The sequence below is a fragment of the Calonectris borealis genome, chromosome 1 (genome assembly GCF_964195595.1).
Source record: "Calonectris borealis chromosome 1, bCalBor7.hap1.2, whole genome shotgun sequence".
Taxonomy (NCBI): domain Eukaryota; kingdom Metazoa; phylum Chordata; class Aves; order Procellariiformes; family Procellariidae; genus Calonectris; species Calonectris borealis.
The window spans coordinates 121,451,177-121,464,934 of record NC_134312.1 but is presented as its reverse complement, the minus strand read 5'-3'; the positions used below and the strand labels follow the sequence as shown (position 1 = coordinate 121,464,934).

Sequence of the window (13,758 nt, the reverse complement as noted above, 5' to 3'; positions counted from 1 at the left end):
GCCCAGAGGAAAAGGACCTGGGGGTGCTGGTCGACAGCCGGCTGAACATGAGCCGGCAGTGTGCTCAGGTGGCCAAGAAGGCCAACGGCATCCTGGTCTGTATCAGAAACAGTGTGGCCAGCAGGAGCAAGGAGGTGATCGTGCCCCTGTACTCGGCACTGGTGAGGCTGCACCTCGAATACTGTGTTCAGTTTTGGCCCCTCACTACAAGAAGGACATCGAGGTGCTGGAGCGTGTCCAGAGAAGGGCAACGAAGCTGATGAAGGGCCTGGAGCACAAGTCTTGTGAGGAGCGGCTGAGGGAACTGGGACTGTTTAGTCTGGAGAAGAGGAGGCTGAGGGGGGACCTCATCGCGCTCTACAACCACCTGAAAGGAGGTTGTAGCGAGGTGGGTGTTGGTCTCTTCTGCCAAGTAACAAGCGATAGGACAAGAGGAAATGGCCTCAAGTTGCGCCAAGGGAGGTTTAGACTGGACATTAGGAGGAATTTCTTTACTGAAAGAGTGGTCAGGCCTTGGAACAGGCTGCCCAGGGAAGTGGTTGAGTCACCATCCCTGGAAGTATTTAAAAGACGTGTAGATGAGGCGCTTAGGGACATGGTTTAGTGGGCATGGTGGTGTTGGGCTGACGGTTGGACTCGATGATCTTAGAGGTCTTTTCGAACCTTAATGATTCTATGATTCTATGATTCTAACAGGTATCAAAATAATGGTTGATGAAGTGGGGCTAGAGAAAAAGGAAAAGAAAGAGTGAACTTTTTAGAAGGAAAAATTCAATATATAATACCCTTGAGTATGAGGTTTTCTTACTAGACAAATAAATTAATTTGGGATCCATCACTGTATCTACAATTTCTGTAGTACACAAAGGAAACACTAGCAATGCCAGACCAGGAGAAATTTGTATGCCAGAAGAAGAGCCACAAGAAAGGGCAAAATTAACACCAGCATCGAGGGAAGGGAATGTCCCTCGCTGAGGCAAGAAAAACAGGAGGCAGATAAAGTCCAAATTCAGGGCCAGATGGACACCACACTAAAACCAATTTAACAGGATTGGAAAGGCTAATAGGTTTTTTGAGCAAAAGGAAAGTGGCAGGGTCAGGCAGCCATGCTCATCCCATGGATGTCTGTGGCATGTTTGGTGGGTTTTCTGGAACCACCCATCCATGGGTCCCAGGCAAAATGTCATCAGCTCGTTGGAGCTATTGTGGGTACCTGCACAGGAGCCTGCATGGCCAGCAGAGCAGGGAAATGTACTGGCAGTCTGGAAACTGGAAATAAGTTAAGTAAAAGGTACATTAATTTGAACAGAACCCTGCATGAAGCCTCTTTTTTCACTCAGAGACAAAAAAACCCTCCCCACTGTCTGTGTTTTGGCTGCACCTTCAGAGGGAAGGTACTAGAGCACACATCTGCCCAGCCACCATCACCAGCAGCTTTAAGGATGTCCCAAATTGGGGATAAACTCAAATTAACAGAAGGGGTGAAATTACACTGGAATAATGAAACTGCCTTAATCCCTGTATCAACACTCGTTCCACATTCAGATAGCTTTAACTGCAATCATTTTAAGTGCACTAAGCTACATCAAAAAAAGGCTATGTCACTTCCAGATGAGGAGGTCACCTTGATAAGGCAATATCATTTCACAGTTTTTGTCAATCAGTTAAGTTTAAGACACCCAAATTCAAAACAACCTTTTCCACTCAGGAATTTAATGCAGCTCAGTGAATGCATTTTCAATCCAAACCTTTTGTCTTCCTGATTCATTTTCTTGAGGACAAGCCCTAGCTGCTATGATATTCTTCCTGGCTGTTGTAAAAGGCAGGCTGAGGAAAACCCAAGAAGACTAAAATTCTCTCTGGCCCTTAGCTATGTTGTTTTTCAGTTGCATTGCAAGGAGGATGGTGAAACTAGCCTGGACAATGACAGTGCAAGTTATCACATCAAGTTTTTACCTCATTCACCTCGTTACTTAAAGGACGGTATTTCCGTTTGCTGTGCTGCCAATTTAACCACATGGCACTTAAGTGCTGGGGCATCTCTACGCTAAAGAACATTATATGCATTAGGATTTATAAATCCTCTGAATTGTAGATGGTGACTCCAAAGAGCTTTAAAAAAAATCTCTGGCAAAGTTTATTTAACTGGAACCTGATAGTGCTTTTAAAACCCATGAAACTTTCCTCACATACTTCAAAGGATCAATTTCTGGCCCTTATAACCTGAAAAGAAAATATGCAGATCTTTTTGTTTTCCTAAACTTCCTTTTCCTTGGCATCTAGAAACACAACGTTTGAAACAAAACACTCGCAACATATTTTGCCATGTACAGTAGCTATGATACTATAGCCTATATACAGCGGCTCGGAGAGAGATGGAATCAACGCTAACACATCTCGCCGGCTGATCCACAAAGCCGGTGCACTTGCAAAAGGAGTTAGTTCCTTATAATCACAAGTGATCATTTTCTGCCTGGAACTTGGAGAACTGGGTAAAACTGACACAAAAGCTTACTTTAGTTCCTTTATGTAATAATTTTACAAATCTTCCAAATATATTTGTATCGATGATTTTCTGGATTAAGGTATCCGACTGAGTAGCCCATGAAGAAAATCTATTCATTTTAGTCCATTTTAATACTATGCTATTCCAAAATAGCCTCGGGCAGAGAGTGATGCTGAATGAGAGTGAGGTCAGTGGAGAATTGTTCCCTTTTCACTTTGCTAATCACATCACTCTCGTTTTGTGACTGTTTTTCTGATGTGACAGCTTTGGGCCAAAACAACTCCGAGAAAGCAGTGCTCCGCTAACACATCCAGAAAGGTGCAAAACGGTAACGACCAGTGGGAAACTTATTTGATATCCAAGAAAACATCACGCACAGCTAAACGGATCACGCTTTTCCCTCCTTGCAGTCGTCTCTATCTCCACGCTGGCCTGACCTCTGCCCGAACAGAGGCCGTTGTCAGTGCACCCGCTGCGGGCAGCTGCGCTTCAGTGACAGGTTGTAACTCTGTACACAGCGAGGGCTTGCGGAGGCTTCTGCAGGATTTGAAAATTCATATGATTGTCAGAGATGGATTTACCATCACAGTTATCAAGGCCTCTAAAAATACAGACAGTTAAGGGAGATAGGGAGGCAATAAAGCAGCCCAGCATAACCAGTGGTTTTCCAAGCCCAGCTGTGTTTGAGTAAACACCAGCAGGAACAAACTTCTGATAAATTCACTAAGAAATTAGGAGAGTAATACTGTCAAAGGCAATGCCTGACAACTATGAGAGCATTAAAGGCACGGCTGATATCGCAGTGTGCTTTGATATCGTGTGCTCTAATTAGAAGTGAGGGCAGAGGTGACTTAGCAAGAAACCACCCCCTTTCCAGATACGGGGCTACAAAAACAAGGAGGATTATAAGAAATGTCAGCCTTAAGGTATTATGACAAAGGGTAATAACAATCATACAGTTCATTAACATACTGCTGTGCAAGGCAAGGATATCAGAGCACTTCGCAAATATCCATTAACTTTTCACCACATCCCTGGAGGAAATCAATAAGCCAGCATAACTGGGCATGAGAAGCAGAGGAAATGGAGGTACCAGAGAATCCCCAAATCCTGATCTCACTCTAAACCACAGCTGCACGCTCATCCTGCAGTCTCAGACAGTGAGGGGGACCCAGACCCTACAGGTGTGTCAAGGGACGCACATGTGGCATACAGCCTTCACGGGAAAAAGATCGTACGCGTGGTTCCATTGAGACCAGTAACAGATCACGTCCTTCTTAGCCACTTACTTCATCAACAAAGAGCTGTGCAAAGGTTTGGTATTCCTCACTGCTTGTATTGCTAAAGCCCGGAGAGTATTTCACATTTGTTATCCGTACGGTGCCACTAAGTTTCTGGACAGCTGCAAAGTAAGAAAAAGACAATTTAAATACGTGTTCAATGGACTGTAGTCCATGGACAAGTGTGTGACAGTCACTGGCATGCCTGGCCACACAGGGTATGCATCAACTCATAACAGCAGAAGGCCAGGCCTCTGAAATGTAGCCAAAACCCCAAATGCCTAAACATAGGTATCCAGCACCTTAGTCTGTCCTCTCTGGCCTCTGGATGCCTCTCAAGAAGGGCACAGACCTCCTGTAGGTCTTATATCTGCCAGCTCTGTCTTGGATGCCCTGGGGCATCTGAAATGTTGCTCTATGGCTATGCTCAGGCACCTGAATTGCTCTCCTAGACTCAGCTAGCTGTCCCAGCCCCCTCTACACGCAACGGGGCAACACCAGTCCCTTCAGGGGGCAAATCATTCCAGCACCAAGGTCCTCCCTCCAACCTCAGAGGAAGGCTAGACCACTGCCTGAGATTAGACATCTACGTTTTAGGCAGCTATTGTAAGATGAGATGAATCCCAACAGGGCGTACGCCTCCTCCCTGAAGTTGTATCTGCTGAATCACATTAAGGCAGTCTCAAATGTTTTAGGTCATTTCTCACTATCACTGGTTTTGGCATTGTCATTACAGACGCTGAAGGTGATCACAAGCAGGAGCAAAAGGGCTTCTCAAGACATGATTCATACCCCAGCACCCTTTTAGTGGCTAGCCAGGCAAGCTGACTGCCATCACCCAATACCGTGATCATTGCCAGCCAATTTTCTTCACAGTGCCTTCCAGCTGCTAACAGATCATCACTCCTAGCGCATCAAGATCTAACATTTCAATGTTTTATATGAATATAGGATAGTCTTCACCAAAGGCTTCAAGAACTCTATCATCTGGCTATGGATTCAATTTAAAATTGTTTCTGAATCAAGTTACCAGTCTTTACTTTCTGGTGTACCAGCTTGCTTTCCTCCCAACACACATATGTCCTGATTTCAACAGTATATAAGACACCAGGTTCCAGCTCTGAGACTGTCAGACTCCTATACTGGGTTTTAGTCTCCCATATTAGCTGCTTTTTCTGAAGCAACAAAAATTGAAAAGCAGGGCTCTGCATAAACTCTGTGGACCATGTTATATCAAAGTTGGTTCTAGTCACATTGGGGACAGTAATCATTTGAGCTGGGACAGGTACTAGAAGAAAAGAAATAACCAAGTAAAGCTTTGCAGGTGAGAGGAGAAAGTCATGCCTGCTTAAAGCAAGCCGCCAAAGCAGGCTTTATTTATCTCAGCACACTTCCAATCTCAAAGGAACCCTCACCACTACCAGTCAGATCAAAGGATTTGGGTTTGCTTTTTGCTATGGCTTGTCCTGTCATGTGAACATAGTTATTTAGGAGATAAACCATATTCAGTTACCTGATGGTGAGAAGGGAAAATGTTCTGAACAGTTTTTGAACAACAACAAAAAAATCAGTATTTAAAAGACATGACAGACTATGAAGAGTTGGCTGAGGTTGACCCGCCAGGTCAAAGACGTTGCCACAAGGAGGAGCTATATATTAAACTTCACCAAACATGGATTTTTGGCCTCTGAATTTCCTGCCCTGGGCTAGTGAGATACCACTATAGTGGCTCTTCCTCTTGTTCCCCAGGCATAACCCCTTCACAAGCTTCTTTCCCAGCAAAAGCATTTGGCTGAACATTTGATTCATCAGGAAAAGAAAACAAGTTTTTATAAACAGAACTTGTTTGTGTAGAATTCTTCAATTTGTTTTCCAGCTGGGATAAAATGACCTTTGTTTTTTTGACAGTTAAAATTAGCTATTTTGATATTTTTTAAAGAATGAACATTTTTGGGTTTTATTTAAAAAAAAAAACACCACACATTTTTTTACTCTTCCCTACATTGAGAGGGGGCAGGGGCAACACAAAGCAAAGCAGTAAATGGAGCTTTTCAATTTAGGTCAACATGTTGTTCGGTCCAAAATTATTTATTTCCTCCATTTGGCCACCGAGGTCCCAAACCAGTTATTTGCCCGGCTCTGTTCCCAGGTCTCACCAATGCCAGGCAGAATGAAGGATACAACATGAAGAAGAGAGGAGACAAAAGCTGAGCAAGGGCATCGGCATGGCTGCCCAGAGCTTAGCAGGACTGGAGAAGTGGACACTGTGGTACTGGTGATCAGGACTGGTGGCACAAGAGAGGCTGGAGAAGCAGCAGAGCTGGCCTTACACGGCTGAAAAGGAGGTTTTCCAGGGAGAAAGGAATGAAGGAGAACCAGAAGTGGGGCTGGATGAGTGGAAACCCCCAGGAACAGGAGATCATAGGGAAAGGGAAGAGAAAATAGCAGAGGGGAGTACGGTTTGGGATCGGAGAGATGTGGAGGGCACGAGAGGCAGGATAAAGACAAGCAGAAACAAAACTGAAATAGGTATCACTTACTAACACACTAAAGAAAAAATACATTTAGTGATGGGCAGAGACAGCAGCATTCCTATCCCAAACAAAACCGTAATTTAAAGACCAAATCTGACTCTAACCTTGAAAATATGATTCAGCTCCAATCAACAGAAAAATCCCCTAATTAGCTGCAATACATCTGCCCAGACCCAAACAGATGAAGCCCTCCCTGCCAGCCTAGTTACTCTCAATTACAGCTCTTGAAAAAGTGGCTCACAGGTTTCCACGCAGCTCCTGCCCGCAGGGATTTGCGGGGCTCTGCCTAATCCATCCTCCGCTGAGAGGAATAGGAAGGCAGGTCGTTTGCCCTCCTGGGTCTCTAAGGTAACTCTACAGGCGGCTGCTGCTGCAGTACCCTGCTGCCAGAGCATGCAGGAGAAACCATGATGTGTGGCAAAAGGACAAGCAGCATATGTTTCCATGAGCCACGCTCAGTGCACTGTATGACTTGCTTCATCTGCTTTGAAACGAAGAAATGTAACATCGATAAAACTAACTGCCAAATTACCAGAAAGAGAAATTATTTTGACATGCTCATTTAGAAAAAAGTGCCAATTCCTGCAAGAAAAGAATTTTGACATAGACAAACTAGTTTCAGATGCCTTCACCCCAGACCACTGATTCCAACTGTGCATCCTTCTGGACCCTGAGTGAGGCTTTGCTTCTCACTCAGCGGAATTACCACGTGTGCCGGACGCATACTCACTGCGGTCCATGGCTAGGCCTGGCGTTGGGCTGGGAGCTGGAGAGGCGCCTGGCAGAGCTGGTGACCCCAGGGCTCCAGCATATTTCTCGGACCAAGAGCTGTTCTCTTGTCCCATCTCTACATGTGCTCTGAGAGTGGCGTTGAGGGTGGGAACACCAGCATCCCCTGTGGCCGGCAGAGCTGTACCAGGACCACCTTGAGAGTTAGCTTGAGACACATCAAAAGCTGTGTGACTTCCAGTGGTAGCAAAGGCCGTTTGATTTGGAAACACCAGCATTGGTGAACTGAGTTGCTCTTGCCCAGCTGTGCCCACGGGCGCATTTGTGAGAGAAGCCGCTCGCTGCGATGCACCGGGGGAAGCCTCTGCCACAGAGCTTTGCTGCGACGGACTTATAGCCAGTTCCTTGCTGGCTGCCACCCCTGTGGCCGTGGAGCTGTTGTCCCTGCCGAAGCCCATCTGTCGTGCCAGGCCTTTTCTCCAAGGGGCTGGAGCAGAGCTGGTGGGAGAATGACCGTGGGGCATTTGCTTGTCACCCAGGGGCAGTGCAGCAGGGAGGTGTATGGTGGTGCTCATCTCGGAGCCTACAGCAGCCACCATCTCAGTGGTGGCAGGGGAAGCAGGGGCTGCAGGGCTTCCTTCTTCAGGAGCAAACTCCATGCTGTTTGTTACTTCAGGAGCCGTCGTTTCAGTGAGAGGGTCCACAATCTCACCTGCAACACAGCAAACGCACATTGAAATGGGACCTCAAACTGGATGAGGAGGCACCAGGGTCTGACCTGAAAATGGGGCTGAGACCACTCAGCCATACGTAATAGCGTTACAGAAAGAGGTCTTGGATATTTCACTAACACATTGTAGCATATGTGATTTTCATGGTGTTGAATCTGGTTTGTGCCTACACAAAGAAGCAGATTTGATTCCTGGGTCTCCTCTTCTGTTTGGGAGGGCATGGGTCGTTACAGTGGGAGGAAATTAGCCATAGACATACCAAAACAGGGAAAAGTATGTGTCATGTTTCTCAGCAGTCATCCATTTGGCTAATCAAGAAAGATCTCAGAGAAGACACATAATCTGAAGACACATATAAGGTTCACCTTCCTGTTCAGAGACAGATCATATATACGCCTTCAGCCAGAGACTGCAAAGGTGCATCTACATACATGTTGTGTGCTATATAAATAGTTGCAATAAAAGCAGAGGTAGAAAAACGCAATTTATTCCAACCTTTCACGGCTAAGAGAAACTATGTGCCAGTCTTTTGCTCACCCTCACAGTTTCTTCCAGGTCGGGATGGATTGGTATCCATGGTTGTCTTGCATCTGCACAGGTACGAGCCCATCAAATTGATACACTCTGCAAACACAGAGCAGTCATTCTCGGCCTGAGAAGCACATTCATCCCAGTCTGTAAGACCAAAACCAGAACATTGGTCAGTCAGCCTCCCTTCTGGCTGCATTAAGCTAGAAATTCATAAACTAGTCCTTTCTTCAGTTTCTGAATTTATGAATGTGGTCTTCCTTTTTCATCGTTTACCTGACAGCCAAGCTCAGAATGATACAGAACACTATTTGTGGTGTTATTCTCTCACATAAAAATCAGCCTTTGTCCTTGTACTCTGAAAAGTATTTTCTCCAGGTAAAGACCTTTTCAATAATTTTTTTAAAAGTAAGCATTTATTTGAAGTGAAAAAAATACTATAGGTTTGTACTATAGCTACATCAAAAGCATACATTATATCAATTTCTGCGTACAGTACCTCCAGATACATCAGGTAATGAATAGATCTGTTACCACTAGCCACCAGTAGATAGAATATTAAATAGAGACTTAATCCAAATAATTTTCTGCTTCAAATAAAAGGTAAACGTAAGTAACTCCCTCAAGAAGCACTCTTCAGTTCTTAACAGAAGAAGTGCTAAGGGCAAAAACTCTTTTTAGAAAAGATTTTTTCTCGAAGGTAGAGCTGTAAAACTGTGACCCTCTTTCTGGTAGTCTCAGAAAAGAGATCCTGGTTCATCAATGCAGGAATATGCTCTAAGGGTGTTCCTTATGTCTAATTTCTGCTGCTCTGAATCAGTTAGAGATGATGCTTTTGTGGAGTTATAGACCTATTTTATTTCCGAGCCTTTTCACTTTTAAGGGATTTAGATCTGGACTTTTATATTGCCATTCGCACCCTGTTCCAACAAACATGCAAAAGCCAAGTTAACACTTTGGACATGAATAATCTCAGTGAATCCCCTGTGAGCCCTCCCTGCGTGCACTCCCTTGTGCATACACCTTCACTGCCTCAGGGCCCTAAGTGAGGGAGAGCAGAAAACTAGACTGAAAACTGTGCCTTGGGACAAATAATTCTGATCACAGGCTAGAAAATTGTTTTGAACAATGCATTATTGTAAGTGCTTGTTCTGCAACTGTGCAGAGACTGATCACTGTGATTATTTCTCTGAAACAAAGAAAAGTCCCATTCTAGAAACAGAAAGCGCAGAGCAGGTGTGTGCATGCACATATATGCATTTATCTTTGGGCTTGCAGATAGCCTTCCCCTTCTACTTCTTTCCAGCTAATATTTCAATTATTTTTCCTTTCTTCCTCATTAGATAATTGTTGTATCCATGATAGTTTCCATTAGACAATTTCATGTGCCTATGGCCAGCATCTGCCTATTACGTTACAGCCTAAGCCACTTAGAGGGAATACAGAAGTATGCAGGATTGACTAAAGCACCAGCAATGAAAGTGCTCTCATTAATGTCTTACTATGCTATGAGGTAATTGTGACTCTTCATGGCTTCAAACACCATCTGAGAGATGTTCCTGCGCTAATTGCTAAATGACTTACATTCACTGGCTCCATTGTCTCTGAGGGTTTCCTTTCTCATCACTTAGCATGGCTTTTTAAGCAAATTCCTTCACCTCCGATGGCCACATTCAATCACGCATCAGGCGAAAACACTTATGTTCTTTTCTCGGTGCTCACTGGCACTAGTACATCACTCATGCACATACATGCACACACACACTGCACTTTTTTCCTCTATAACCATTGCGTCCCACCCAAGGTGTGCTCTGTGCTCTCTTTCTGCACTCTTGGCATCTCTCTGGCCTTTCACATTTGGCAAGTACCTTCCCCCCACACACACCTCAACCAATAGTCCTACTCCAAGAATTATAAAAAAACCACCTTTGTGTTCGCTCTGATTACCCATTATACCTGTAAGAGGTACATGCAAAGGGTAAAAATCTGTTAAATTCCTTGCCTAACGATGTTGCAGATGCTAAAGGCTTGCATAACTTCACAGAGAAACCCAAAGAAATCACTTTGGATTCAGGGAGTCCTGGAGCTGAAAATAGTTGGTGGCTGAGAGAGTTTTCGTGAGAGGCATCGTCTACCCTTGCTGTATTCTTATACTTCTCCAGGAATTGGCTCCTGGCTGCTACTGAGGACGTAATATTGTGCTAGATGGATCTTGGACCTGACTCAGCACACGTCCCTTTCTCCTTCCTTCCCATGCCTCACACAACAGACAGCCATTTTAGTGTCTCTATTAATCATGGCAGTAAACTTAATAATTTATGGGTCTACAAAGAGAGGTGCAATTGCTCCACTCCCTTCATTTGTGCTATCCCTTCTGACTTCTCATCCTTGCTGTTTCAAAGTTGAATTCCCTGCTCTGCCACTGTCACTAAACCAAGCACGTAGCCTTTTGGTGGCCAGGCTCCACAGAGGATCCAGGTGGCATTGCTCCACCGCTGCAAGAGGAGCTCTGCGGGCTTACTGCCAAAGGGCACGTTCCAGGGCTCTCAGGGGTCAGGAAGCAATACAGCCCAGTATACAAATCTTTCCTTCATGTGCTGCACTTCTTCACCTTATTTTCCACATTTAACTTCAGGAAACTCATGTCAAACAAATGCTTGTTTGGGCAGAGCTAAGAAATAGACCCCTTTTCTCTACCCCTAATGCGGAGTTGGCTGTGCTCCTGGCTAAGGGCGGTGCTACTGGAAGCCAGTTGGCTTTCTGCAATTAAAGTAACCATCCAGAGCTATTGCCTTCTTCCTCCACACTCTTGTGGTCCCAGGATCAATAATGTTTGTATTTTGGCACACATCAGCATCTTGCAATTCAGTATCTGCTACCACTGTGATATTTGTAGGCTTCAGGTGCAATTTGCCTCTTCTGTTGTTTTCCTGTCCTGTTCCCCTTAACCTCCATATGCTCTGCAACTCCAAAGGGAGTTTTCTCTGATCACAGTAAATAAGCTTTTGAGGGCCCAATGCACTGGGGGAGAAGAAAAACCCATTCTGTTGGCTTTGGCAACTCTCTGAACTCTGGCTGGCTCTGCCAGCTGGGAAACCTGAAGCCAGAACTTAATCCTTTGAAGATAAAAATGGTGATTACTGAAGATCAAACAAAAGCCTAGTTTAACATAAATTCCATACGTGTTTCTTTAGTCCTATTCAGAGGACATTTGGGAATTTCTCTAGATGGATTTCTATAGTGAAGATGTTAGATTTCTTTTCTTAAACCCTGGCCCAAATACAGCTCCACAGCCTTGAGGCACAAAACCGTCTAGAGGGCATGTGTATGCTAAAGGCTACAAATATTCCACAGTAATCCTAGCTGCAATTCAGTGCGAGAAAGATATGGCAAACTTCTAACTGCTCACAAGGAGAAAGGAAAATTAGTAGGGAAATCAAGGGCTCCACTCCTCCTTAAACACAGCGGAGGGAAGCAGCGCCTGCAGATACCTGGGGACAGCCAGTGCTCCTTCTTCTGACCCCTTCTGGGCGTGTGGATAAAAGCCCACAGAGGAGTTTCATGTCATGGTTTTCCCTCCAACAAACCACTGTAAGCTCCACATACTTTGTCTCTCTATAAAGTATTTTTCATGAAGAATGCTGGTGATACTGTGCGTGATCAAAATACAAACCCTGTTTTGTTGTTTGGAAAAAAAAAATTTAAAAAATTACCTTCTACTACAGTGTTTTGCTGATCCACCAAAAGCACAGAGCCATTGTACAGGTAAGAAAGCACCAGGGCAAATGTGGAGGCATCGACTGGAAACTCGGGGTCCTGCACAGTGATTCTGAGCCTCACAATGATGCTTCCGGCTTGCAGGGATTCAGTCTGCACTTTCAGCTTCCCAGATTTGTATAAAGCAGAAATGTTGGTTGGAAATGAATTTTCAAGCTGAGCAAAGGGAGAGAAGCATCGACAATTAGGAACCCAACAGGAATAGCTCCTTTTAAAACTGAACTATGGTGGTACCATTTTAAAGATTTATATACACACAACATAGAAAATGTTGTAAAAATAAAAGTTTCAAAGTGTTTCAGAAATCTTACTTTTCAGAGATTATTGAGGCACTGAGAAGTGTGAGTCTCCTTGGTGCACCTAGGTACCCTTGAAAATGGTACTCATCTGACCACTGGTCTTACAAAACAAATTTCATTTAGGCTCAAGGGAGCAGAATTCCTTCTGCCCCTGTTGGCATGCGTCACAGCTGAATTGGCCCTGCATGCGTGGGGTTCCTTGACGTTAGCTCTGTATGTCACGTAAGCTTTTTGTCCCAAGCTTCCTATACATTCACCTCTGCACTCCCAGACACTGGAACTTGGTCATCTCCACTGTTGCTGGAGCAGACTCTGCCTTGATTTTGGCTGCTACCAGCTAGCAGCCCCCCAGGCAGTACCCAGAGTCTGACACTTAGCATCGGCCAGGGGCCAGTCCCAACAGGCGATCTGAATGTGACCGCTGTCCTTCGGAAGACCCAGCTGCACGGGTGCAGGCTGGTTTGTGCCAATTGGTGTCGGTGTCAGAGAATGGTTCAGGAAGTTTCATTTACCAGCATGGGCATAGCTTTAGATCCCAGGGATTATTTGAAACTCACCAGTCCAATTCCAGCCTGCAGCCGAATATAAGGCCAAAGAAATCTCAGGACGAGAGACAAGAAAAATGGGGGTGGATAACTTCAAGAAAATGTGTTTGAGACAGCCCAGCTTCAAGGCAATATCACAATTATGGTTGATTACTGATCCGGTAAGTAGATACATCAGTTGAACAAATGGTGTTACTCTGAACATTAAAGCTGGCATACTGCTGTCAATATTTGAGCTGTGCAGGAGTTGGCAGCTTTGCCTTACATCTCGAGAAGGCATCTCCGTGCGCGAGCCTTTTCTTCCTACATACACCTCAAAGCAGGCCTTTGAGCATGCAATGCAGCGCCATAAATCAACACAGCTTTGCTCCTATTCAGCCAGAGTTTGCTCCAAAAATTCCGACAAACAAGCTGTTTAACTGGTCTAAGTTCAGATCAGGGTGGGGAGGCAAGAAAAAGAGAGGAGAGAGGAAGTGAAAGGGGGATGTTGTTCTCCCAAACACCCAAGGAGGCAGAAGCAACACAGATGAGCAGCGCTCCTTTTTCTTCCCAACCTCATGATGCCAATTAGACCTGCATTAGTCTCAGAGGAGATTCACTGACAAAAAACCTCCTGCACAACAAAAGCAAACAATTTGCAGCTATGGGAAATAAAACCATGTCAGGAGGTTCAACTTGCAATTTCTCATGAGCAAACGCCTCTTCTGTGCTGCCTTTGAAAGTATAGCTCCGTTATTGTTTTTTTCCTCAGATTTTTATTCACATATGTTTATGAGTCCCCCTTTGTTTTGGGAAAGTCTAATTTTGGATGGAGATTCCAATTCCTCTG

At 44.8% G+C, this 13,758-nt stretch overlaps 1 protein-coding gene across 1 annotated transcript in view; it reads right to left on the bottom strand.

The window, feature by feature from the left end:
• The window catches only part of UMODL1 (uromodulin like 1), a 58,765-nt gene that overhangs the window by 20,028 nt on the left and 24,979 nt on the right, over window positions 1–13,758 (bottom strand). Inside the window, exons 10-13 of the mRNA XM_075173084.1 lie at window positions 12,022–12,241; window positions 8,318–8,455; window positions 7,051–7,761; window positions 3,796–3,908 (exon numbers count right to left, since the gene is read on the bottom strand). Of these exons, the coding sequence (XP_075029185.1) occupies window positions 3,796–3,908; window positions 7,051–7,761; window positions 8,318–8,455; window positions 12,022–12,241 (1,182 nt within the window). The remainder of the gene's footprint in view (window positions 1–3,795; window positions 3,909–7,050; window positions 7,762–8,317; window positions 8,456–12,021; window positions 12,242–13,758) is intronic.